Source organism: Gymnoscopelus microlampas (assembly GCF_963454915.1).
Source record: "Gymnoscopelus microlampas genome assembly, chromosome: 20".
Lineage (NCBI taxonomy): Eukaryota > Metazoa > Chordata > Actinopteri > Myctophiformes > Myctophidae > Gymnoscopelus > Gymnoscopelus microlampas.
Window position 1 is genome coordinate 9465948 of NC_139957.1, and position 27979 is coordinate 9493926.

A 27979-nucleotide genomic window follows, 5' to 3' on the forward strand; every position below is an offset into this window, starting at 1 on the left:
CCAGAGCAACATGTGTGCAAAATGTGGAGTCAGTAGGAGCACCCGTGTGGTGTGAACTCCATGGGTCTTAATTCTGGTATCTGGACTCATCTAGACAAAAGGGTGGACATGGCAGTGTCCTGCTCTGTTACAGAGTGTGTGTGTGTTTGTTCTCCACAAAGATTATTCATCTGCTTCAATTTCATAGTGTTCCACTTCCAATTATGTCTGCTAATTTTTGTTCTGTGTCCAGTATGAGCTCTATCTCCTGATTGGATACAATTGGTATTCCGACTGAAAATGTATTTTCTGATTAGTAATAAAGCTCTAGAGATGGGGAGACCCCCTGTTACTGAACAAACACTATAGCAATGATTGTTATCAGAATATAGAACAACTATTTAACACTTATTAACATATAAACAAAACAAAAAGGCAATCCTCCCTGAGGAAAAGGACACAGTAAAATCCTCAGTGTTCATTTATCCATTTGTAACTCAAGAGAGTGTACACTAGGCCTGTCCCCGACTAAGGATTTCTATAGTCGACTCTGATTGGCAAATGTTGCCTGTAGTCGACTAATTGTCAATTAATGCAAGAACAAAAAAAAAGAACCCTTTTTTTTTTCATGATTCGACTGTGATTGGCAATCGAATGAGTCTGATTCGACTGCCAATCTCTCAGTCGAATCGTGCAAAAAAAAGATGTTACGCAATAGAGGAACATTCCATTTGGGCTGTAGTAGGGGTGCTTAATGTCTGATTTAACATATACAGTACTTGCTTGGTTTCTCCCAATAAATATCCTATTTTTGGTTATAATTATTATTAGTTAATTAATATAACAAATTAGGCCAATCTCCCAGTCGAGTAATGCAAAAAAATGATTCGACTAAGAGAACGCCAGTCGAATCAGACTCCCTCGGTCGATTATTCGACTATTTGAATAATCGAGGTCAGGCCTAGGGTACACTAATGAATGTGACCGACCATTTTGTACTCTTGTCAGAGTTAACCCATTTATACCTGGAACGCATCTGTGTCACTTTAGATGTCTTTGGCTATTCAAAAATAGCAGATATACAAGCTCATAGCGCGGCACCGAGTGCCGCGCTATGAGCTTGTATATCTGCTATTTTTGAAAAATCTTGAAAACATTTTTTTTGGGGATTTTTTTCCAAAAACTGTTATGATTTCGATTTTTTTAAAGAATCGCCTCAGGTCTTAATGGCTTAAATGTCATGTTACGTTCTATCACTTGTTGATCGCCATCACCCAGCTTTTTGCATTTCATCCATACACAAATTCACAACTGGGACTCTTCCCCTCCCGGCACTGCCAGTACTGGCAGGGAATTGAATAAAGGATGCATTTTGCAATGGAAAAAAACACAATCATGCCGCATCAGGTCTTTACAAAACAACCGATTATGCAATTGGGAAAGAGGCTCGAGTGGCTGTTTCGTAAGTGTGGACGCACGCCGTGTTCTGTTTTTTTTGCAGATGAAATCGGCGAAAAAAAGGATGTGGTAAGGTTGTGCGGTTTTTGGGCAAACAGCCATTGTGGCGAGGCCTGATTTGTTTTAGTTTTTTTTGGTCGGCCTAGAAAATCACTGAAGCACTCAAGCCAGTACTATCATATCGTCTGTCTGGTGGATTCAAATACAAAAGCATCATTTTTTTCTCTCAAAAGTATCAAAAGTGGATTCAAATTCAAAAGCATAAAAAAAAAAAAAAAAAAGTATCAAAAGTAGCAGATCTACAAGCTCGAAATGCGGCGCAAAATGCGCGACGCTGTTGTGTGATCAAATAGGGTGTCGATTTACGAAAAAACACAAAAAAGTTAGAATATGGAGATGAGAGTTTTCTGCCCGGCAACAACGACACGATTGGATTTTTCCGTCTGCCCTTTTTCATGTCTGAATGGCCCGGACGGAGAAGCCATCTTTGTTCATGTTCGTCCGTGCACGGCACGCGTTCTGTGCATTGGTTCATGTTGTTATCGCCGACCCGATCTGTGCTTTGCGTATCGTCGCTGTCGGGCGGTAAACCTTGTATGTCCAAAACTTACTTTTTAGGAAATGGGGAAAAAATGGACACAATATAGTTGTTATTTATTATCTTAGTCACAAGCTCTCGTTTATACTTTTCTATTGTTTCAGTCTTTACAAAACCCACAGACTGATTGAACCACTTCCGCTTTCAAAATGTTTGATAGCGAAAATAGCCGCTCTGCAAGCTCGCAACGCAGCCGCGACACGGTGTGAGCTTGTAGATCGGCGATATTTGCTACTTTTGCGTGAAGCTGTTTAGTATGATAAAGTGGGGCGTTGATATATATCGTTATATGTCGGGTGGAAACCTCACATGTCCCAAACCTTCCAGGATTCAAATGCAAAAATAGCTTGTGAGCTTGTCGACCTGCTATTTTGGATACTTTAGTGTGATGCATGTATATGATCAGGTGAAGACTTTGCCAGTGCGGTCTGTGACGCCCTCTCTCTCTCTCTCTGTGCCTCTTTCCTTGCAGACGGGGGAGTTCTCGGCACGCTTCCTGCTCAAGTTGCCCGTGGACTTCAGTAACATCCCTGTGTATCTCCTAAAGGTGAATGAGCTCTCACTCTTATGTAAGGCAGTGGTTCTCAAACTTTTTCATGTCAAGGACCCCCAAATTGACACTTATTAGCCCGCGGACCCCCATTTGAAAAGATAAACCAGGGACCCCCATAAGAGAAGATTTTTTACGGCTCTCTAGCAGTGATTCTCAACCATTTTAATTCCAAGGACCCCCAGTTTAACATGCATTAGGCTACGGACCCCATGTAATGGCATTTATATCTCTGGGACCCCAATTCATATTGTAAAATCAATGTTAATTTAACTCTGACAGTGTACAAATGGAACCAAATGGACCCGTTAGGGTCCATTTGGTTCCATTTGTACACTCATTTGTACACTCTCAGAGTTACAGACCCATAAGGGTCCATTTGGTTCCTGTCCATCATTTAGCTGGGGACCCCCTGGAACCCCCTTAAGTACCCCTGGGGGTCCCCGGACCCCACTTTGAGAACCAACGCCGTAAGGCAGTGCTTCTCAAACTTTTTGAATTTGAAGGACCCCCAGATTGACCTGTATTTGGCCGCGGAACCCCATCTGAAAACGTTCTGTGCCAGGGACCCCCGGAAGAGAGGATTTGTGCAAAAAAAAAAATCAAAATGATTCAAAATGTTTGATTCTTTTTTTAGATTTGTTCCAGGGACCCCCTGGAACCGCCCCCAAGGACCCCTGGGGGTCCCCGGACCCCACTTTGAGAACCACCGCCGTATAAAGCCAAGTTAACTCGCACTCATTCTATGGGGGTAATAGTCTCCATCAGACATTATGTACAGAGACCGCTCTGAGTCTCAAATATTATGGAAAGATGCTATTTTTGAGGCGTGCGATCTGTGCGCACGCGGGTTGTTTGCGTAGGTACACGTCGTGTACGCGTCCGCGCAGCCTGTCTGCCAACGGTAATGGCGAGGGCTTAATTAAATAACTAATTGGGTGCAGACTCGACGCGCGTGCGTGTGTGCGTGTGTGGCTGCATGCTGGTGTGTGTGTGTGTGTGCGTGCGCGTGTGTGTACACACACTTGTGTACGCATGTGCGCGCGCACACACACGCGCACACACACCACCCGAGTAAGTCGAGTGTGTGTGTGTGTGTGTGTGTGTGCGTGTGTGCGTGCGTGTGTGTACGCGCTTGTGCACGCATGTGCACGTACAAACACACGCACACACACCACCCGAGTAAGTCGTGTGTGTGTGTGTGTGTGTGTGTGTGTGTGTGTGTGTGTGCGTGCGTGCGTGCGCCTGGACAGACTCTGGTGTTGGGGGCTGTGAGTTGACTAATCAGCAGGCCGTCACTCTCGATCTGCTCTGAGTCGCGTACTGTCTGCAGGCTGCACAGAGCAGTTTCTCTCTCTCTCTCTCTCTCTCTATCTGTGTCCCTCTCCCTGCCTGCCTGTCTTCTTTCTCCCTCTCGCTGTCACTCCGTGCGTCTTTCTCTGCCTTGTGTGCGCTGAAGCCCCCCCCCCCCCCCGGCTCTCTGGCCCTTTTTTTTTTTCCAGCCCGGGCCTGGGTTTTGTGAGGGGAAATGATGGTAAACATAAGGAAAACGGCAGCCATGGTCAGGCTCACACACACACACACACACACACACACACACACACACACACACACACACACACACACACACACACAGCCCCTCTGTCTGTCCGTATACTCATGTCCCTCAGTGACCACTGGAGCACCGAGACTCTCTCCTGTCTCTCGGGAACGCTTTGAGGGGATTATGGCTCCGGTCCAGCGGTTCTCAAACTTCTCCGTGGCACGGACCCCCAAATAGGGTCTATTCACAGCTAGCCGTATTATGAAGACATTCACAGGTGTTACCAATGATACTAATGAAGGCTCTGTCTGGTCAAACAGAGTCAGGGTGCTGATATTGGGCTAGATAATGGGCTTCCAAATGGCCCCTTACAGGTGTGTAACTCTGAGAGTGTACAAATGGAACCAAATGGACCCGTAAGGGTCCTTTTGGTTCCATTTGTACACTCTCAGAGTTATGGGGGTCGTGGAAAACCACTGTGCTAGACTAAATGGAACAGAGCCTTCATTAGTATCATTGGTAACACCTGTGAAGGAAGTGATAATATGGCTGCTGTGCATAGAGCCTGTTGATATGTATTTGGCCGCGGATACATAAAATAGGGATACGGTAAATTTGTTAAAAGGATTGTGATGCCATATTAACACATTTTACTTGAGTATTTGAATACGCTCTACTACATTTCAAAGACAAATATTGTACTTTTGACTCCACTACAATTCTAGGAAGGGAATCAATACATGATGAATGAACCACTTAGGCCCTGTTTCAACTATTTTGAAAACAGCAGATGTGCAAGCTCTCAACACGTGACATCGCCACCTGTTGCGTGTGAGCTTGTAAATCTGCTATTTTCACTATTATTGATTTATTTTCTCTTTTTTTGGGGCGTAAATCTGAATTATTTTGGTATGCATCTAAAATGTAACACACCAATGCATTGGTATTAAAAAGAAAATGTACGTTGCAATTTATTTACCTATATATTTAAGTATATTTAAAAGCATGTACTTTTGAATACTTAAGTATTTTTTGTTTACTCAAATTCAACAGAGCAACTTTCCCTTACAGTTGAGTAATATACTGGGGCTGAGTAGTGAGTACGTGGTCCACACACCTCTGCTCTCGGGGGACGCTTTGAGCGGGTTACGGCTCCAGTCGTCCAACCCATTTCATGGCTGCTTCGCTGGCCACTGCATAGAGACTTTGTTTTTTAAAGCATGTCCTCGGGCAAGAATTTCTAGACACGTCCCTCGGGGGAGCTCCATTAGTGGATTTATTTTTTTTTCCCTCTTTTGTTTTAACCCATTAAAACCGGGAACGTATCTGTGTCATTTTTATATTTCTTTGGCTATTTTCTTTTTAAATCATGAAGATTTGCTGCAAATCTTCAAGACCATTTTTAACTAAATTCTTTGCTTCTGTGTTCTACAAAATTTGTAGAACCCAGGAGCAAAGAATTAAGACATTTAATGTCTTCTAAATCCTAACAGTTTTTTGAAAAAAAACGTATGTTGCTATAATATCAGTGGTTCTCAAGCTTTTTCATAATTGTCAAGGAACCCCAAAATGATATGTATTTGGCCGCGGACACCCATCTCAAAATATTCGGTTCCATGGACCCCCCCAGAAGCAAAGATTTTAGTTACAAATGTTCGCTTTAAAATATTTTTCAGCTTTTAAAAAAAAAATCTAAAATAGCCAAAGTGTAAAATAATTCCTCTCTTTTTTTTTTTTTTTTTGCTCAAATCAAAAAATGACACGGATGCGTTCCCGGTCTTAAAGTGTTAACCCATTGATACCTGGAACGCATCTGTGTCACTTTAGATGTCTTTGGCTATTCAAAAATAGCAGATATACAAGCTCATAGCGCGGCACCGAGTGCCGCGCTACGAGCTTGTAGATCTGCTATTTTTGAAAAATCATGACATTTTTTTTAAAATATTTTTTTCCGATTTTTTTTTAGGATTTAGATTTTTTTAGACGCGGCCTCAGGTCTTAATGGGTTAAACAAGCTAGCTGTCACTTAAGAGTTTTCTGGGGGTTCACGTCGAGGGAATTCAGCAGCAAGGCAGGCAGGCACACCAACACCTTGTACTTGGTTGGAGGTTGTTCGTTGTAGGTGGGCAGCTATCTCTCTGTTTTCTTTTTGTTGCCAGTGATATTATTAGAGCAGGGGCTCTGGGATAAGGATATCATGTTCACGGCTTCATATAGGAGCATACAGGCACAGTATCAATCGTGCGGTATTTGTCAGCCGTGGTACACATGGCATCTCTGTGAGTAGAGCCCTCGACCGATGCCAGAGTTTTTGGGGTCAGGCGCCAATCCCGATTTCGGTGAGTCCTGTCACCACCGATTACCAATGTTCTGACTGATGCTTCGTTAAAAATAAGTAGAAACGTTTAGAAAACGTAGGAAGTTTCTATTTGAGAACATTGAACTTATGAGTAAAAAAGAAAGAAAAAAACACAAATAACTTTTTGATAGGTACATTTTTTTTTACAAAAATAAGTATATACTCAATATATGAAAAGAACATTTGACTTCAATTATACAATGAGAAAGCAAACAAATGCATACCGGTATACACATTAACCAATTAAGACCTGAAGCCCATTTTACAAATGTCTCCTATGTTTCTATGTCAGTGGTGCTCAATCTTTTTCATGTCAAGGACCCCCAAAATGATTTGGTATTAAATGTATATATAAATGTATTTGGCCGCGGACCCCCATCTCAAAATATTTAGTTCCAGGGACCCCCAGAAGCGAAGATTTGAGTTAAAAATGTTTGCTTTAAAACAATATACATTCAAAGATTTGCACATAGTTTCAAAAATAGCAGATCTACAAGCTCACAGTGCGGCACTCTGTGCGGCACTATGAGCCTGTAGATCTGGGTTAATAAACTGAAGTTTATTTTACTTAACCACCTAATACCTACAATAATGTTCAAAAATATTTGATCTGCACACAAGCTCACAACGCAATCGCGACATGTTGTAAACTTGTAGATCTGCCGTTTAAAAAAAATAAAACTTTAATAGGTCAAAAAAAATCTTGACACATCAGCCGCATCATTGCCAATACCAACGCGTCGTCAAAATCGACCACGTTGTCGACCAAAACCGATGTATCGGACGTGCTCTTTCCATCTACGAGACAACCGGGGGGATATCGGGAAGAACATCTCGACTCGACTCGAGGGGGAAAGCGGTGGTCTTGGTCCTATACACCTTGTTGTCCACCCACACATTCCAGATGAATGGGCCTCACATGGAGCATGGGCTGGACTCTCTCCATACTGTTACTCCACACAGTGCAGTGACCTCAATGCTCGAGGCCACGGTCGTGGCGCAATTGCTTTCAATCACGTCAACGCTGTCGTCTCTCGGTTGCCCTTGCGTTGCTGTGTGTAGTAGTAGACGAACGTGCTGTTACAACAGCACACACACACGACGCCCTGAACTTAATTCACCCCAGAACACCGTGTCGAGACTAAATACCAATTCATTATGTCGACGGTTAACCCATTGAGACCGGGAATGAATCTGTGTAATTTTTTGATTTTTCTCTGGCTATTCAAAAATAGCAGATATACAAGCTCATAGCGCGGCACCGAGTGCCGCGCTATGAGCTTGTAGATCTGCTATTTTGGATAGCAGAACAACATATTTTGAGATGGGGGTCCGTGGCCAAATTCATATAATTTGTGGAGGGTCCTTGACATGGAAAAGTTGGAGCGCCACTGATATAGCTAGATAGTTAGAACATTTTTAGATAATGTATTTGGCCGCGGACCCCCATCTCTAAATGTTTTGTTCCAGGGACCCCCCTCCCAGAAGCAAAGATTTGAGTTAAACATTTTCGCTTTGAAAATATACAGCATATATATTCAAAGAGTTGCACAAATTTGCACGATTTTTCAATAGCCCAGAGAAATCTTAAAATGACACGAAGATGCGTTTCCCGGTCTCAACGGATTAAGTCTCAGTGTCACAAATGAATGTGTTTTCATGCGGTTGCGAGCGCACTCCTACCTCCTGCCTGACCTGTCAGGAGTTGCTAATTCATTGAATGAAGAAACACAGCGAATACCACGAGCTTGTTTAAGTCGATGCTTATTCGTGGAACGTGGCAGCTCTTGTTTTATGGATGAAATATGACATTGTGCGTAAACCCCCGGTACACATGACCATACCGGTTTGTCACTGGTCAGTGGACCTTGTTGATTGTCAACAAGGTCCAATGTCTGCCTTTTGAAAATAACATAATAACATTAAAAAATACATCGTAAAAAAAAAGTGCTCAGGAGCCAAGATACAGCCTTTTTCAGTAATAAGTTAAACAAGAAGTGAATGGAGCAGCAAATCTTCAAATGATGATATATTGGGTTCTGAACGTTAAAAAAAAATTGGCACGTTGCGCCATTGCGGTAAAACACGTGAAACACGTCAATGGCACTCAACATTGCTGGCCCACAATAACCTACCTGACCTGGCGTAGACTTGTGCTCCGAGGGGCATTTTTTCTAGTCTTCATATACATTGGTCCTCATTATAAGATGGCACAATTACCCTCTACTCACTCTGCGTCTCATTGGTGGGCTATAGACAGTTCAGAACACTACCTACCCGATGACATCCTCAATGGGGAATCCGTCATAATAGAAACTACAGCCTTTCTATTCCTGGAAAGTTAGCATGCCGAAATAGAAGCCATTGTTCTTGCATTAATAACAATATCCAGATGGCATGGGGGAAGAGGGGCGCTCTTTTGCTTCACTTGACCTCCGGGTTTTGGTGGCACCAGGGCAATTATTGCTACCAAAACCCTTACATTTTGAGGTCGCACAAATGACATTTTAGGCACACATTCAACCAAAACGGTCACAATGTCATGAGTGATTATCCAGGTAAATTGAGGCCAAGCTTTTGACTCTTAACCCATTCAGACTGGGAACGCATCTGTGTCATTTTTAGATTTCTTTGGCTATTCAAAAATAGCAGATATACAAGCTCATAGCACGGCACTCGGTGCCGCGCTATGAGCTTGTAGATCTGCTATCTTCGAAAAATCTTGAAAATGTGTGCAAATCTTTGAATCTATATATCTTTTTTAAAGTGAACATTTGTAACTCAAATCTTTGCTTCTGGGGGGATTCTACATATGTGTTCTGAATCCTAACAGTTTTTTGAAGATACTTATCTTGCTATAATCAGTGGTTCTCAAACTCTTTTCACATCAAGGAACCCCAAAATGATATGTATTTGGCCCCCATCTCAAAATATGTTGTTCCAGGGACCCCCAGAAGTTGCAATAGAGTTAAAAATGTTCGCTATGGAAAAATAGATATTCAAAGATTTGCACAAATGTTCACGATTTTTCAAAAAAAAAGAGCAGATCTACAAGCTTGTATATCTGCTATTTTTGAATAACCAAATAAATCTAAATATGACACACAGATGCGTTCCCGGTCTTAATGAGTTAACACAGAGTAACATGCATGCACACATGCATGCATGCACCTTGCATTATCGAGGGTTAGGCACTGAGGCAGAACTCTGTTCTGACTGACCCCTTTTTTTTAATACTCGCGCATCAGGTCGCTCACTGGAAACAGCCAGTCGTGAGCTTGTTGTCGATAGGCTATTTTCGGCGCCCGACAACAGGCGTTGCAACTAAGCATAAATCAGGCTTTAGGCTATAGTCTGCTCCACGCTGGTACGTCGTGGACGTTTTTGCTCAGCGTAGGACGATTGTTACCTGAAGCGAAAGTGTGTCCACGTGGTCTGAGCTTGGCCACGGTGGGCACGTCGTTGCTGTCGTCGGGCAGAAAAACCTCTTATCTCCATATTTTCTTTTACTTTTTGTGTTTTTTCGTAAATTAACCCTTTAAGACCTGGAACGCATCTGTGACACTTTTTTGTTTGTGCTAAAAAAGCATTATTTTACACTTTGGCTATTCAAAAATAGCAGATCTACAAGCTCGTAGCGCGGCACCGAGTGCCGCGCTACGAGCTTGTAGATCTGCTATTTTAGAAAAATCGTGAAAATGTGTGCAAATCTTTGAATAATATATATAGCTTTAAAGCAAAACATTTTAACTCAAATCTTTGCTTCTGGGGGGTCCCTGGAACAAAATATTTTGAGATGGGGGTCCACGGCCAAATACATATCATTTTGGGGGTCCTTGACATGAAAAGGTTTGAGCACCACTGATATAGAAACATACGTTTTTTTTCAGAATACTGTTGGGATTTAGAAGACATTTGTAGAATAAGTCTCGGGTCTTAATGGGTTAATGCCCTACTTGATCATACTACAATACTACAGCGTCACACAATAGCATCAAAAGTAGCAGATCTGCAAGCTCGAGCTTGTCCATCTGCTACTTTTGCTATTTTTTAATTAGAATCCTTGAAAGTAACAGTTTTGGTCATAGTATGAGGTTTCCACCCGACAAGAGACGATATTTTTTTACCTTACCGTGTTGACTGCCCAGCCTCAGGGAGAGGGGTGAGATTTTTTTTCCTGCCTTTTATTTATAACCACATGGACCCTAGCATCCTTATTTTGGGCATGTCAGAATAGGCAAACATGTGTAGGAAATGGGCCAAACGTTCGGCGCTAGTGAGCTTGTCGATGGGCTGTTTTCAGCGAAGTGATTTGGTGTAGGCTAGAGGGACAAAAGGAGGGGACCAATAGGGCTGTGAATCGTCTGCTATCTCACGATTCGATTCCGATTCTTGGGGTCACGATTCCGATTTTTCGATTCAACGTTTTTCGATTCAAAAACGTTTTTTTTTCGATTCAAAATAGATATTTTTAATTCAAAACGATTCTCGATTCAAAAATTCTTATTTTTCATTCAAAATCACTTTTTTTCCCGAGCTTCCAGCCCAGAACTTGCCACTTGTAATTGTAAAAAAATATTATACAAAAATACAAAAAAAAAATTAATAATAATTTAAAAAAAAAAAAAATATATATATATATATATATATATATATATTTTTTTTTTTATCGATTTTTGGAAAAATGAGTATCGGTTCTGAATATTCCAACATTAGAATCGCGATTCGAGTATGAATTGATTTTTTCCCACACCCCTAAGACCACGTGTAGACCCCTGGGGGTCAACTGAAGTACTTAGGCTTTAAGTGAATAAGGTGCAAGGCTGTCAGATACATTAGCAGTTTTCCTTCTCATTATAAATAATAATATAATAAGCTTTATTTATCTAGATTTATAAAACATGTTTCGAAACGGTGCCTTACAAGACGAAATGCAGCAAGGATAAGGAAATTAAACCGTAAGATAAACCAAACATTAAAATAAACATCAAATAAAACAAGTGGCATCAAATAACATCAATGAAAGAAGTTCAAACACATACAAAGGTATACAAGGAAATAAGCACGGAATAAAGAAGGCAGTGCCTGCTATAAAAAAAAGGCTTTGACATAAAAATAGGTTTTCAGACGTGATTTAACCCATTGATACCTGGAACGCTTCTGTGTCACTTTAGATGTCTTTGGCTATTCAAAAATAGCAGATATACAAGCTCATAGCGCGGCACCGAGTGCCGCGCTATGAGCTTGTAGATCTGCTATTTTTGAAAAATCGTGAAAATATTTTTTTTGTATTTTATTCCGAAAAACTGTTATGATTTAGATTTTTTAAAAGAATCGCCTCAGGTCTTAATGGGTTAAAAGCCTCAGATCCTCAGGAAGGGTGTTCCAAGGCCGGGGCACGAGGACACCATGTGCACCGTTTTGGAGACTCGTCCTTTGATCACACACACCACGACCTCTCTCCGTCTCGTCTCCCATTAGAAGTTGCTTTTACTCACGGCCTCATATCACACGTGGCCTTTTGACCCCTCCCCCTGTCATATTTTGCATGGAGCGCGTTTGTGCTTTAGCAGTGATGTTGTTTGACACGGGTTGTGGCCCTGAAAGACACCTCACTCACTCAGTCAGTCAGTGGGTTCAATTCAATCCAATCTGTGTTCACCCCAAGCCCATGCCGATATACTGTATTTACTCTGTATCTTGATGGTAGAAAGAAACAAGATATTTAAAAAAAATATTATACCAGGTTGCTTATTTCTCTCACTAAACATGGCAACGTTTTTAGATCCCATATGGTTGCTTATTTCTCTCACTAAACATGGCAATGTTTTTAGATCACCTATTCTGAGAGGACGTTGAGCAACAGCGCCACTTACCATAGAGTTACATAAAGTGGCCGAACACGGTATTGTGGGTCGTCTTTAGATCCCATATTCTGATATAAACCTATAAACTCACAACAATCTGAGCTATTTATTATACCATTGGTTCTTAAAGTGGGGTCCAAAAGTAGTCAATGTAGCGTCACAGTCGTTTTAGCCACTTTATCCGTTTACATGTTGGCTATTCAAAAATGGTAGACCATTGCTCACTGCGCGTCTTTTTTTTGAAGAAAATGTTTTAAATCGCGAAAAAGTTTGAATAATGTTGAATTTTGAACACAAAATCTTCTCTTCCGGCTGTCCCTGGCGCAAAACGTATTCAGATGGGGGTCCGCGGAGAAAAATATATATCAATTAGGGGGTCCTTGAGGAGAACTACTGCTTTACTGTATATGACAACGTATATTAGGGCTTAAGTGGTAAAAATTCACCCTCGCCTCATGCTCCTGACTTTGCGTCTCGCTCCAGTGTTCTCTTGAGTTCACAGCCTTTCCTCTCCAGTGTGCATCCCAGCTGCTCCTGACAGCAAGTCAAAGTACACATTTTCCCTCTAATTGCCGCCGTGACCTTTTGCGCTTTCGTCGTGACTCCCAGAGCGTTAATACGGTGCCGCGGTGGTCACGCTGCCATATTACCAGCCCCCCCCCCCCCTGTCTATCCATCCCGTCCGCCTTTAGACAGAGCGTATACGCGGTACAGTACAGTACGTTGATGTGTGCAGTGTGGCGGCTTTTTCCCTCTTAAATGTCACATCGACCAGCCTCAAGAGTGATCACTGCCGGAGAAACACCACGTTCGTGACCGAGCTCCTCTCCTCTACGCCCCCGCTTTCGCTCGAGCACCACATAACCCCCCCCCCCCCCCCCCCCACGACGTGCACTGACCCGTGACACGAACACCGCCAAGCCACGAGAAGAGGGGATATGACCGTGGCAGACGGTCCCATGTTCCATGCATCCCCCCCACACACACAGGATAAAACCCCATAAGCTAGTGGAGGAAAAAGGGCTCAAATGTTTCACGCAAGTAAACGTATCAATACTGCAATGCAGAAATACTCTGTTACAAGGAAACGTCCAAATCTTCCAAAATGACTTGAGTAAAAGTACAAAAGTATTGGCATCAAAATTGACTAAAAGTACTTATTTTGCAGAATGTCCCGTTTCAAAAATGTTCAGTGTTCAAAATGTATTCTTTTTTTTTTTAAATATAGCAGATCTACAAGCTCACAACGCGTCGCTTATGTGAGCTTGTAGTTCGGCTATTTTGAAATAGCCAAAGTATATATAGGGATTAAGTGGTTAATGCATGTTTTCTAATAATAATCAAAATCTACAAAGTAGTTTTCAAAGAATTCTAGTGGAGTAAAAGTACAACAATCGCCTCTGAGATGTCGTGGAGTAGAAGTAAAAGTATTGGAAATTGGAAATACTCACGTAGAGTACAAATACCTCAGAATTGTCTTTAAGGCAGTACTTGAGTAAATGTACTTAGTTACTTTCCACCACTGCCCATAAGCACTGAACACACTATTGTTCCATTCGGATAAGCAGGCAGGGAGAGCCAAGTCAGGGGAACTGAACGCTACGAGCTTGTAGATCTGATATATTTTTTTAAATCTTGAACATCAATGTACAAATCTTTAAACATTTTTGTTTTTAACTCAAAGCTTTGCTTCTGGGGATTCTACAAATGTCTTCTAAATGTTGCTATAATATCAGTGGTCCTCATGTCAAGGACCCCCAAAATGATATGCATTTGGCCGCGGACCCCCATCTCAAAATATGTTGTTCCAGGGACCCCCCCAGAAGCAAAGACTTGAGATAAAAATGTTCGCTTTAAAAAAATATATATATATTCAAAGATGTGCACAAACTTTAACGATTTTTCAAAAATAGCAGATCTACAAGCTCATAGATACAGTAGGTGCCGCGCTATGAGCTTGTATATCTGCTATTTTTGAATAGCCATAAGTATAAAATAATGGTGGTTACACAGATGCGTTTCCGGTCTTCATGGGTTAACGGAAAGGATCATAGAGGCCTACCCTCTTCAACCTCAATTTATCCGGGGGGGGGGGGCAGGGTGGTCCTGCCGACCCCTCACGCCCTGGACATTAAAACCTTCCGCGCGCTCCCCTCTGAATGGCGTCAACTCTCAGGTCAAGAGAGAGTCAAGGCGCGGGAACGGCTTCTTCCCCTGTGTAGTCGTCACATATTAAAAACTGAACCAACACCGTACACTTCTGGATATTAATGCCACCGCTGGCTTGCCAGCACCCCAGACTATATAGTCACATTTATATACCTGGATTTATTTCCCTTTGTTCCTCTTTATAGTGCTGACTCACTGCAATGCAGTGTAATAAACAACTTAATTTAGTCAGTGCAATATTCTGTACTTCTGCACTCTTTAAACAACATAGGTTATACAGTATACGTACTGTATATTCCTACAGAAAATATATATATTTTTTTCTCCTTTCATTTTTATCCCACGATTTTGTAACCCATATTTTTTTCACCCAGTGCCAATTGCCTACCTAATCCTGGGCGCTACTCTCCCTCTGCCAGCCTAGGGAGAGCCCAAGCTGAAGCTCATGCCTCCTTCAATGCGTGAGGAGCGAGCGGGCCGCTTCTTATCACCCGATAGAGGAGAGTTTCCCCGGTTGGACGTGGCGCGTGGAAGGAACACGTTATTCCAACCAGTTCCTTTCCCCTCCATCAGGCGCCCCGGCTGACCAGGGGGAGGCAGTATAGAGTATTTTTATTAGGGTACCTACCCTAGGAAACACGGGGAGAACATGCAAACTCCACACAGAGTAGAAAATATATATTTTTATACATTCATATATCATTCACTTTCTATTTGTATGTATGTAAAAGTAGAGTTTAACCAACCTAGACCATTTTCTATGAAAAATGATGTGTGAAAATGTACTGGGGCCAATGAAATTGATTCTGATATGTGCTTATAGTCAACGTGCCTTGAATCACGAAACGGGTGCTAGAAAGTCAGGAAGGACATTAATCTCGCAGGACATTTCTCATTTCTGCTTGGAAGAGCTTACACATTACCCCGGAATTTTCATCGGCAAAAAAGTTAAGCCCTTTCACTTCTCTCCCATGCCCTGTAATGCCCCGACCAAACGATGTCTTCCTCCCCCCAGGTCAGCCCTCTTCTCCATGGGCCACGGCAAAGATGGTTCATTTATGAAGATATAGGCTATCCCAACAGGCTCTATGCACAGCAGCCATATTGTAAGGAAATTGGGCCCCTTCCTTACTTCCTTCACAGGTGTTACCAATGATACTAATGAAAGCCCATATAGGTAGCACAGTGGTTCTCAAACTTTTTAATTTCAAGGACCCCAATAACTCTGAGAGTGTTACGGGTCCATTTGGTTCCATTTGTACACCCTCAGAGTTACACACCTGTAAGAGGCCATTTGGAACCCCCTTAAGGAACCAGTCCCCGGACCCAAGTTTTAGTCCCACCGGTGTAGCAGAGTCTCCAGTGAGCCAACGTGCACAACATCAGCACTCTGACTCTGTTTGACCAGAATGGAACAGAGCCTTCATTAGTATCATTGGCAACACCTGTGAATGTCTTCACAATATGGCTGCTGTGCGTAGAGCCCAGAGCCTTCTATTAGAGAGTTGCGCCAATGAGGGGTCAGAAACAGCGTCGGTCACGTGGTTCATGTAGCTGGAAATAGTGACAAGGAGCCGTCGACTTCAATGCATTCCATGAACTTCCGGTTTAGGGATTTGTCACTATTCGCCAATGTATGTGTATGTAGAAGACCTGGCCCGAAGAAGTGAACGGAGTTGGCGTAACTCTCTAATAGATGGCACTGGTAGAGCCTATTGGAGCCACTAGAGGCGAAATGGTACACATAATACTACAAATGGTCCCCTATGAGTGGACACTGGCGGCGTCTGGCCGGCAAATCTCGCGAACTTCGAATTCGAATTTTTACTCTAATTATTTTAGGTTGTGCCCTCCACTCCTCCACCCCCACCCTCTTTATCTCTACAGGCAACAGCTGATGGTAAAGGATCCGGGTGAGGCTTTATAGCCTCTGGCTCTTGTTCTTGTCTTCGACACTTATTAAGCAACACGTTATTTCATTATTTATGCAGGCCCCGTCACGATCTCGTTTCTCCCTGTCTCTTCCTTTTAGACACTGCAAGTGGGAAGAAAAATGTCAAAATGAATAAGAAATGACACAAGAATGATAATTCGATGGGGAAACAATAAGATTTAACACTGGTTACTTGTTGGATCGAAGTTCATTGACGGGAATTACTTTCTGGTTATGTGATGTCTTGATTATAGAAACAGAAACAGGAGATAGGCTACTGACATATAGGGCCTCATGGCTCGGTAAGGCTTCCTACTGTACAAGACTTGTTTAGAAATGATTGCACGATCAAAAAAAAATCTGTAACGATGTGAGCCAGAGAGGGGGGGCCAGAAAACCTCAATGATCCCTAATGAATGATTAATATTAAGTGTTATACCTAACCTAATGATCGAATGGAAAAACTAGGGCCGGGACTTTATCGCGTTAATTTCGATCAATTAATTACAGAAAAATTATCGCGTAAAAAAAATTGACGCATTTTAATCGCACTTATTTTTGCCCCGCGGAACGTTTCTCACGGGACGAGTTTCAGACGGACCGTTTGTCCCGGTGCACCAAGCAACATGCATGGGTCTCGTCTGGTCTCAGACAACAACAAACCGCAGGCAACGCAGTGCATGAAAGCATGAATGAAGACGGCGCACCCGATAGCCTGCTTGATAATGTTGGCTGGGCTGCCCCCCCGAACCCCCGCCCCGCGGGAGAGGGGGGGGGGGGGCGATGCGGTGCACACGGGTCACATGCGCGCGGATTATTTTTATTCATTAATTAATTAAACGACGATAAAACAACAGTGACAACACACTCTACCTGCAATGTAGAAATACTATGTTACAATTAAAAGTCCGGAATTCAAAATGTACTTGAGTAAAAGTATAAAAGTATCAAAATGTATTTAAAGTACCAACAGTTAAAGTACTCAAATCTTTTGAAAATAGCAGATCTACAAGCTCACAATGCATGTAGATGGCTATTTTCTAATGGCCGATATAGGGCTGAAGTGGTTACTGTATGTTTTGTAATAATAATAATCAAAATCTACAAAGTAACTAGTAACTAAAGTTTTCAAATAATTTTAGCCGAGTATAAGTGTAATATTTGACTCTGAGATGTAGTGGAGTAGAAGTAAAAGTATTAGAAATTGGAAATACTTGAGTAAAGTGAAAAATACCTCAAAATTGTACTTAAGTGCAGTACTTGAGAACATGTACTTAAAGACGTTTACCAAAATCCATTTGAAAACACATTTTCTCACTGTTCTCAGGTCAAATATTGATGTGCGATTAAAATGCGATTAATTTAGATTAATTAATTACAAAGCCTCTAATTAATTAGATTAATTTTTTTAATCGAGTCCCAGCCCTAGGAAAAACACAACTCTTTTTCACCGTGGCAACCAGGGGGCGACCTCTCTAGAAGAAGAGCATTTGTGTCTGTCTGTCCGTCCGCGGCTGATCTAGCAACCCACTGGACCGATCAGTGCCAAATTCCTTTTACATGCAATCAGTGGCTTAAAGTTACTAAGTACATTTACTTAAGTACAATTCTGAGGTATTTGTACTTGAGTATTTCCAATTTCCAATACTTTTACATCTACTCCACTGCATCTCGGATCCAAATATTGTACTTTTACTCCACTACAATTATTTGAAAACTTGAGTTACTAGTTACTTTGTAGATTTTGATTATTATTTCAAAACATACATTACCCACTTGAGCCCTATACATTTTGGCTATTTGAAAATAGCCGATATGCTTGTAGATCTGCTTTTTTCAAAAGATTTTTATACATTTGAAAACTTGAAACGGGACATTCTGCATAATGAGTACTTTTACTTTTGGTACTTTAAGTACATTTTGATGCCAATACGTTTGTACTTTTACTCAAGTACATTTTGAATTCCGGTCTTTTACTTCCTATAGTGCAGTATTGATACTGTACTTTTACCTAAGCGTAAAATTGGAGTACTTTTCGCACCACTGCATGCAATGTTATTTGTTTGTGTGTGTTTGAACATGGACCCGACGTTGTGAACCAATGGCGTATACAGGACTTCCATAAACCCCTGACCGTGGGTTATGGCGCATGGCGTCAAAAGAAGAATAATTTGCATTCTGGCGCGACTTTATTTTATCTGTCCTCTCCCTAACCTTGAATAAAAAAAGCCACATTTGCACAGCTGTAGTCGGCTGAATATCAAGGCCTGACATTTTCAATGCGATGTCAGAGCTGTGGGCAGAGAACGCTGATGCTTTAACCCATTAAGACCTGGAACTGTGTCATTTTTAGATTTGAGCTAAAAAGCATTATTTTACACTTTGGGCTATTCAAAAATAGCAGATATACAAGCTCATAGCGCGGCACCGAGTGCCGCGCTATGAGCTTGTAGATCTGCTATTTTTGAAAAATCGTGAAAATTGTGCAAATCTTTGAATATATATATTTTTAAAGCGAACATTTTTAACTCAAATCTTTGCTTCTGGGGGGTCCCTGGAACAAAATATTTTGATGGGGGTCCGCGGCCAAATATATATCATTTTGGGGGTCCTTGACATGAAAAAGATTGAGCAGCACTGATATAGAAACATATGTTTTTCAGAAAACTGTTGAGATTTAGGAGACATGTAGAATCGGCTTCAGGTCTCAATGGGTTAAAGAAGCCTTTGTTTACTTCAACATTGGGTGCGCTGGCAGGAAAAGAAAAAATGTGTATTCATTTTACCATACCGTGTTATTTCGTTAAACTGTACATGTATCCAGTATCTCCGCTGAACAGATACCCCGGGGACACATGTAGTAGTGTTAACATTATGATTTTTTTTTTTTGCACCTTGCTTGCATCTGTCTGGACGCTTACATTGCTGTATATTGCTCGGGGGCAAAACGGCAACGGCATATTTAACATGTTACTTGAACGTTCAACCTCCAGTCAAAGCTTCCGCCTCCCCTTCCTCCTTCGCAAACATACATTGCCGTCACCTCATGAAATACGAACGGCATTTACCCTCCTGCCTTCTGCTATCTCTGGGAGCCTTTTCTAACCCATTATAGTGTTAACAGGGTGATTGTGAAGGGTTCAAATTGCTAAGCATTGCTCACAGCCCCCAAAAAAAGGCCCATTTTCATCAATGGATGATTTTACACTTTGGCTATTCAAAAATAGCAGATATACAAGCTCATAGCGCGGCACCGAGTGCCGCGCTATGAGCTTGTAGATCTGCTATTTTTGAAAAATCGTGCAAATCTTTGAATATATATATTTTTAAAGCTAACATTTGTAACTCAAATCTTTGCTTCTGGGGGGTCCCTGGAACAACATATTTTGAGATGGGGGTCGGCGGCCAAATACATACATTTTGGGGGTCCTTGACATGAAAAAGTTTGAGAACCTCTGATATTATAGCAACATAAGTTTTTTTTTCTAAAAAAGTGTCAGGATTTAGAAGACATTTGTAGAATCCCCCAGAAGCAAAGGTTTGAGTTACAAATGTTCGATTTAAAGAATATATATTCAAAGATTTGCACACAATTTCAAGATTTTTCAAAAAATAGCCAAAAATAAGCACGGCACAGAGTGCCGCGCTATGAGCTTGTATATCTGCTATATTTTGTAAGAGCCAAATACATCTGAAGATGACACAGACGCGTTCCCGGTCTTAATGTGTTAAGTAAGTGGTCTTTGTTCAGATCAATTGATTTCGCCACCAGCCCAGCTCGTAGCCTCCTTTCTCATGTGTTCATTGGCTGACATTGTGAGTGTCTGCTCTGCTGCGCGAGCGTTAGAGTAGAAGCCGGAGCTAAATCAAGCTGTCAGTTCGGAGCCAAGTAATGACTTGGGTCAGAGCAAAAGTGCTCGTGTTAAGTTTGGGTGTTTCTGCAGTAAAACACTGGTCGAACAATGATCAAAAAAATGAGAAATGGTCAAATGTTTCGTCACGCCGTGTACAGTTTCAGTGGGCCATTATATTTTCTCCTCTCTTAACTCGTTCAGACCGGGGACGCATCTGTGTCCTTTTAAGATTTCTTTGGGTGCCGCGCTACGAGCTTGCAGATCTGCTATTTTTGTGAAATCGTGAAACGTGTGCAAATCTTTTAATATATATATATTTTTTTAAAGCGAACATTTTTAATTCAAATCTTTGCTTCTGGGGGATTCTGCACTGTTTTTTTGTTTTTTTTATGTTGCTGTAATATCAGTGGTTATCAAACTTTTTTCATATCAAGGACCACCCTAAAATTTTGTTCCAGGGACCCCCCAGAAGCAAAGATTTTAGTTAAAAATTTTCGCTTCAAAAGTGTATATATATACATTCAAAGATTTGCACAAATTTTCATGATTTGAAAAAGGAAAATAGCCAAAGTATAAAATAATGGTTATAAGTGGTTACACACAGATATGTTCCCGGCTTTAATGGGTTAAGATTAATAAACGCAACAGTGCACAGGCCGGTGTTTGTGAATCATACATTTGTATTGTTTCTCATAGCTTTCAATTACATACACACACACAGTAAGTAAACAGTATAAGTTGTGTGTGTAACGGTTTGCTTAGCTGACCAGCATGTAGTTTTATTTAAGTATGCGTCACGCTGCCGTGCGGCGCGCGCGTGTGCGCACACACACGTTCCCAAATGACCTATACAACCTTGTTTAAAAAGGTCAGTCCACTTGACTACAGGCTATTTTCTTTATTAGCCAATTTGGATATTGGAGTTTTTCAGTAGCATTCCAAGTAGCCAAGTAACCGGGTAAAACTGGAATCTATTGTTTGGTCAACCCCCAAAAAACATTTCGTAATTCTTAGTGAGATAACCATAGGAATGTTATCACTTTGTTCTAGCCTTAATTTATCCTTAAGTTTATTTCTTATGTTTGTATGGGGGTCACCTCTAATGTCGTAATAACTTGTTTCAGGGAGAAGTTCAGCTCAGGTGCATAAGGTTGGCAAAGTTGGACCTCATGAACACGCGTGCGTGTATCATTCTAAAAGCACACACTAAGCCTAAACAGTATAAAATCCTCTAAGAGTAGCATTTTTGTACCACCGTGATTCTCACTGAGTCTTATCAATCTCAGCACCTGACTACTCCTCCGACGAAAGCCTCCTCTAAAACTCCCCCCCCCCTCTTCTTACAAAGCCCAGATTAACCCTCTAAGACCGGGAACGCATACCGTGTCATTTCAGATTTATTTGGCTATTCAAAAATAGCAGTTATAGCTTGTAGATCTGCATTTTTTTTTAAATCATGAAAATGTGTGCAACTTTATATATATATGTTTTTTTAAAGCGAACATTTATAACTCAAATCTTTGATGGGGTCCCTGGAACTAAATATTTTTGAGATGGGGGGTCCGCGGCCAACATGTAATTTTGGGGGTCCTTGACATTTCAAAAAAACGTGTATGATTTAGAAGATATTTTCAGAATCCCCCAAAAGATTTGAGTTACAAATGTTTGCTTTAAAAAAATATATATATTCAAAGATTTACGCACATTTTCACGATTTTTCAAAAATAGCAGATCTACAAGCTCGCAGCGCGGCACTCGGTGCCGCGCTACGAGCTTGTAGATGTGCTATTTTTGAATAGCCCAAAGAAATCTAAAATCTAGAAACACAGATGCGTTCCCGGTCTCAATGGATTAAGCCTGGGCGACAGGGTGACACACAAAGCCACTTATGTGACGGCCTACACTACCACTGAATCACTGCTGCCGGCGTGTAGTGCCTTTTATACGCGCACGAGCAGCCACCACCGTACAAGGTTTTCTCTGGACCTAATTCCTTTTCCCCTGCATGCGCGGAGGATCGCCCCGCACGGCCTCAAAGACTCAACGCCCCCCCCCCCCCCCAAAAAAAGCCTCATCATCATCGGCCCATGCGTCTTCTTCGGTTATACCTTACCTTTTCCGGTTGCCACATGCATGTGGGGCTGTTGCTCCACTTGTCAGGCAAAAGCCGCCCAGCAGGCATTTTGTTGTTGCGGTTTTGTCCCTCCCGCTGACGCTGTCCCCCCCCCCCCCACCCCTTCAACGCGGCAGTTGGGCTTTTGGAGAAGTTTGTTGCTGAAGATAGCCCACTGAGTCACATGGTGGTGATGAGTCTTTCACAATACTCTGCTGCGGCACCGAGCTGGAAAACAAACCCCTCTGTTGTCAGTGCACAGTGGTGGGGGAAAAAAAAGTACTTTGAATGTTTTTACTTTTAAGTAAAAGTATCGGTACTGCAATGTAGAAGTAAAAAGGCCTGAATTAAAATGTACTTGAAGTACCAAAAGTAAAAGTACTAAAATGTTTGAAAATAGCAGATCTACAAGCTCACAACGCGTCGCGTTGCGACGCGTTGTGAGCTTGTGGATCGGCTGTTTTCAAATAGCCTAGGTATAAAACAGGGCTTAAGTGGTTAATGTATGTTTTATAATGTAATAATTTATATCTCCAAAGTAACTAAAGTTTTCAAATAATTGTAGTGGAGTCAAAGTGCAATATTTGCCTCTGAAATGTGGTGGAGTAGAAGTAAAAGCATAGACAATTGGTACCTCAAAATCGTACTTGTAGTGCAGTACTTGAGTAAATGTACTTAGTTACTTTACACCACTGAAAACAACCCTCTGTTGTCAGTGCACACTCACGCACCGACACACACACACACACACACACAGAGACACAGACACGCGCGCGCGCGCTTGCCCACAAACACATTTTTCCGCGCGTCCTCACCATATGGACGAAGTGAATGTGGCCGTGGTGTCGAGAACGAGACGATGGCCATGATATCATCCAGTGTGTGGCTCGAACACCCCGTCATTAAAGCTCCATTAAGGCTATGATTAAACTGGCCCCGTCAGTCGGCCATTACAGCTGGCCGTCGTGCCCCCCCCCTCTCTCTATATACTATTCGTGGTGTCATCTGCTGTGTCATGACTGAAGACACTTATGCCACCACCAGCTCCCTGCCACACCGCACGCCGTTCGGTTTGACCTTACTGGCTGGTGGTTTTTAACCGCACGGTTTCACATTAGATCAAGGGAGTTGTTGTCTGGCCGTTTTGAGGGGGAATTGAACAGTAGTGGGTTTTTTTTTCTTTTTTTTTTAGTCCCTGCAGCTGGAGTTAACAGGCAAAGGTTAGCATGTGCTTTGATGGTATCGGAAAAGGTCAGCTGTGTTGTAAAAAGTGCTCCCTTTGGCCCTGACTGTACCTTTTCACCGCACTGTCCTAGGTCCTGTTCTCTTCTGTTCTCCACAGAGAGAGAGAGAGAGAGAGCTCAGGCCCTGTGCGTGACTGCCGAGCATTTCGATGCCAAAGCGAGTGGTTCTAATTTGTGGCCTCGCCGTGCCCTCGCACGGTAAACACTGACTAAGAGCTCAGGAATCTTAAGAGCTATAAAATAATTGCAGGTTACTCCCGTAATACTCTGTGTCGCTCCTTGCCTCACGCTCTGGCATTTCTCCTTTCTCTCTCTCTCTCTCTCTCTCCCCTACCACCACGGCTTGGTTCAGTGATAGTTTTGGCCAAGGAGCCCCGACATCCTTACGCACGTCATTTATATTGAAATATCTCGCCGCGTTTCGTCCAGTCATGCTAAGGTTCTGACTGAGGGTTTAGCACAGCAACGGTATGCATGTTAACGGTTGACTGCGCAGATGACGTATATGTATATGTATATCATGTATATGTATATGTATATGTATATGTACAGTATATGTATATATATAAACCAGTGGTTTTCAACCTTTTTTTGCGTCAAGGACCCCCAAATTGACACACATTAGCCCAGGGACCCCCATTTGAAAAGTTATGCCAGTGACCCCAATAAGAGACGATTTTTACGGCTCTAGCAGGGATTCTCAAACATTTCAATTTCAAGGACCCCCAGTTTAATATGCATATTGCTACAGACCCACATTTAATGGCATTTCTATCTCTGGGACCCCAACTTTTACTATAAAATCAATGTTAATTAACGGGTCCATTTGGTTCCATTTGTCACACTCTCAGAGTTACAGACCGAAAAGGGTCCATTTGGTTCCTATCTATCATTTAGCTGGGGACCCCCTGGAACTCCCTCAAGGACCACTGGTGGTCCCCGGACCACTGGTTGAAAACCACTGATATAAACGACTAGCATAATAACAACAAATACTAGGTACAGAAATAGCTAAGTATATACTGTAATCATAGCACAATTGAGGTGCTTTGAATGAGTCCTACAGCATATATGCATACAGTATGTATGTATGTATATATTATATATATATACTTTTTAAATCTCTTTTAACAAACTTTCAAAGCAAAGAATCACTAAGATTTGCATAGTGCATTGTCGTCATTAAATGAATGGTGAGGTGAAAGTTTGCAGTTGCTTCCTGGTGAAATCTCGATCCCAGCTGAAGCAAGCGTTGGCCTGGTATTTGTGGCAAGACAAGCAGCAAGGTCGAAAATAGCACAATCTATCTGCTAGCTAAATAACTTAACCTCCCCATGCCAAAATTCGATCTGCCAACCGCCACTGCCAAGGGAGTGTCTTTCCAATGAGCTCATGTTTGGAAATCACTTGTAGGATTTAATACATTTTTATTACTACCAGCACTGAAAATTCACCTCTAGTTTTAACCCATTAAGACCTGGAACGCATCTGTGTCATTTTTTTATTTGAGCTTAAAAAAAAAGCATTATTTTACACTTTGGCTATTCAAAAATAGCAGATCTACAAGCTCATAGCGCGGCACCGAGTGCCGCGCTACGAGCTTGTAGATCTGCTATTTTTGAAAAATTGTGAAAATGTGTGCAAATCTTTGAATATATATATTGTTTTAAAGCGAACATTTTTTACTCAAGTCTTTGCTTCTGGGGGGTCCCTGGAACACAATATTTTTGAGATGGGGGTCCGTGGCCAAATACATATAATTTTGGGGGTCCTTGACATGAAAAAGATTGAGCACCACTGACATAGAAACATACATTTTTCAGAATACTGTTGGGATTTAGGAGACATGTAGAATCGGATTTTAATGGGTTAAGCTATAGGTTTAGAATACATTCAAGGTAAGGAAGTACAACTTCCTAACCTTGAATGTATTCTAAACAAAGCATTTCAAGAGGCAGACTGTATGTTTTATTTTCATAGTGCTTTTTGTATGTGTCCTTGCAATGCAATCTGCATAGTACATGGCATTTCGTTTTGAGAGCAAGTTGCACAAAAGACGCTGTCAACTGTCAAGGAGGCTAATTGCCAGTTTGAGCTTCACTAATGCAGTGTACGACTGATCTCTCTGAAAAGGCCAGCAAAATGGTCTGGTGCAGATAAACAATTAAGACGCTTTTAGATGGGGTATTATAGGCTTTCATGCTTTTGAAAATGGTATTAAATGTCAGGAATAAATGCTCACCAACAGAAATAAAAAAAGGAAAAAAATACACCTTTGTTATTAGGAGCAAAGTGCAGAACTTTGCACATGTAATCTTTCATGTTTGAGATATTTTTGCTCAAATCTCTGCGTAGGAAAAAGATTGACGATAACATGTAGGTTTGATTGTAGGTTGTGGGGGATTTTTAGGACCGGCCAATTAAGGTCATCTCAACGACGAGTTCTAGTCTGTGCCAACGACAGGAAATATATGCGCGTCCCACTCCCAACTCTGCTGACACGGCGATCTGAAGTTCCTCTGTCGCAAGACCATGGACGCAGTTGCAAAAGAGAAGGGCACGGTGGTTTTAGTGGTGTCTTATGACGTCACGCCAGTGGTGGACAAAGTATTATACTCAACTCAAGTAAATACTCCAAGTATTCAGAAGTGCAAGTTACAAAGTACATTTTCTTTTCAACCCATTAAGACCTGGAACGCATCTGTGTCATTTTTTTATTTGAGCTAAAAAGCGTTATTTTACACTTTGGCTATTCAAAAATAGCAGATCTACAAGCTCATAGCGCGGCACTCGGTGCCGCGCTACGAGCTTGTAGATCTGCTAGTTTTGAAAAATCGTGAAAATGTGTGCAAATCTTTTAATATATATTCCTTCAAAGCGAACATTTTTAACTCATATCTTTGCTTCTGGGGGGGGTCCCTGGAACAACATATTTTGAGATGGGGGGGTTCGCGTAAGTAGGGAGTGTTGGGCGGGAGGAGCAGGGACGAAGACTCTGCGTCCTCTCGGTGGGGGCTCCTCACTGGCAGGTGTGTCAGTAGCATACAACAGCAGTGACAACGCACTGTACGGCTAATAGCGCAAACTGCTAAACCGATTAGCGCAAAACAATTACATTTGTATTTAGGAACCTCGCATTAAACGAGCCCCAATGTCACTTCTATGTATCCAAGAAGGAGAAGTCAGAAGGAGAAGTTAGAAGTGAACAACCCGTCACTTAACCACCAATCCTATATATATATATATACGTACTGGGGGTTCCCCAGAGCTCCCCCCCCCCCCCCCCCCCTACAACAAAGCTCTTTGCCGAAAATAACCTGATAACCTAATAATCTAAAAGCTCTCAATGAGTCGTGTGTTGTGTGAGCTTGCAGATCTGCTGTTTTTTTTGCCGAGCGCTCACCCCAGAATAGGAACGCTCGGGTTCATGTGGTTAATTCGTCGTACCCACAGGCTTAGAGTGCACCAGCTGTGCGTATAGCGAGACGCATGATGAAAGCAGAGGCAAGCGCGGCTTGTTGACGAAGGGTCTGCAGTCGTTCAACAACCTTTGCGTGTTACCAAGTGTAGGGATTTCGTCTCTGGTTTTTGCCCCAGCCATAAGCTCCATGCGTTTAAGACCCGCGCTGTGATCATGGCCAGGTGGTGGAACATCTGCCCGCTCCACAGGTCTCACTCGGTCTGCCGAAGAGAGTGACAGTGAGTCAGAACCCCACCTGTTACCCAGTAATATGGTTAACCCATTCAGACCCAGAGGACCCCCAATTCTACAAAATGTCTTCCGAACAGTTTTCTGAAAAAACGTATGTTTCTATATGTCAGCGGTTCTCAAACGTTCTCATGTCAAGGACCCCCCCAAAAATGATATGTATTTGGCCGTGGACCCCCGTCTCAAAATATTTTGTTCCAGGGACCCCCCAGAAGCAAAGATTTTAGTTAAAAGTGTTTGCTTAAAATATATATATATATTCAAAGATTTGCGCAAATTCTCACGATTTTCCAAAAATAGCCAAAGAAATCTAAAAATGACACAGATGCGTTGGTTAAGGTCATAGCGACGACGAGTTCTAGTCTGTGCCAACGACAGGAAATATGAGCTTGTATATCTGCTCTTTTTGAAAACAATGGCTAGAAGTGGTTCAAATCTAAAAAGTGACACAAGATGCTTTCCCGGTTCTAATGGGATAAGCGGTAGGCAGGTAGAGCATCAGTCCACCGCACCACAAACCCGGGGCCTCTCACGAACAGTGAGTGCACATCACGGTGGTCACGCAGGATCCTCGACATCAAAGGACACCCCGCTGGTAAAGCG

General features: G+C 42.1%; 1 protein-coding gene across 1 annotated transcript in view; it reads left to right on the top strand.

The window, feature by feature from the left end:
- Nucleotides 1-27979, top strand: part of babam2 (BRISC and BRCA1 A complex member 2) — a 126802-nt gene that overhangs the window by 43958 nt on the left and 54865 nt on the right. Inside the window, exon 6 of the mRNA XM_084045254.1 lies at nucleotides 2508-2582. Within this exon, the coding sequence (XP_083901380.1) occupies nucleotides 2508-2582 (75 nt within the window). The remainder of the gene's footprint in view (nucleotides 1-2507; nucleotides 2583-27979) is intronic.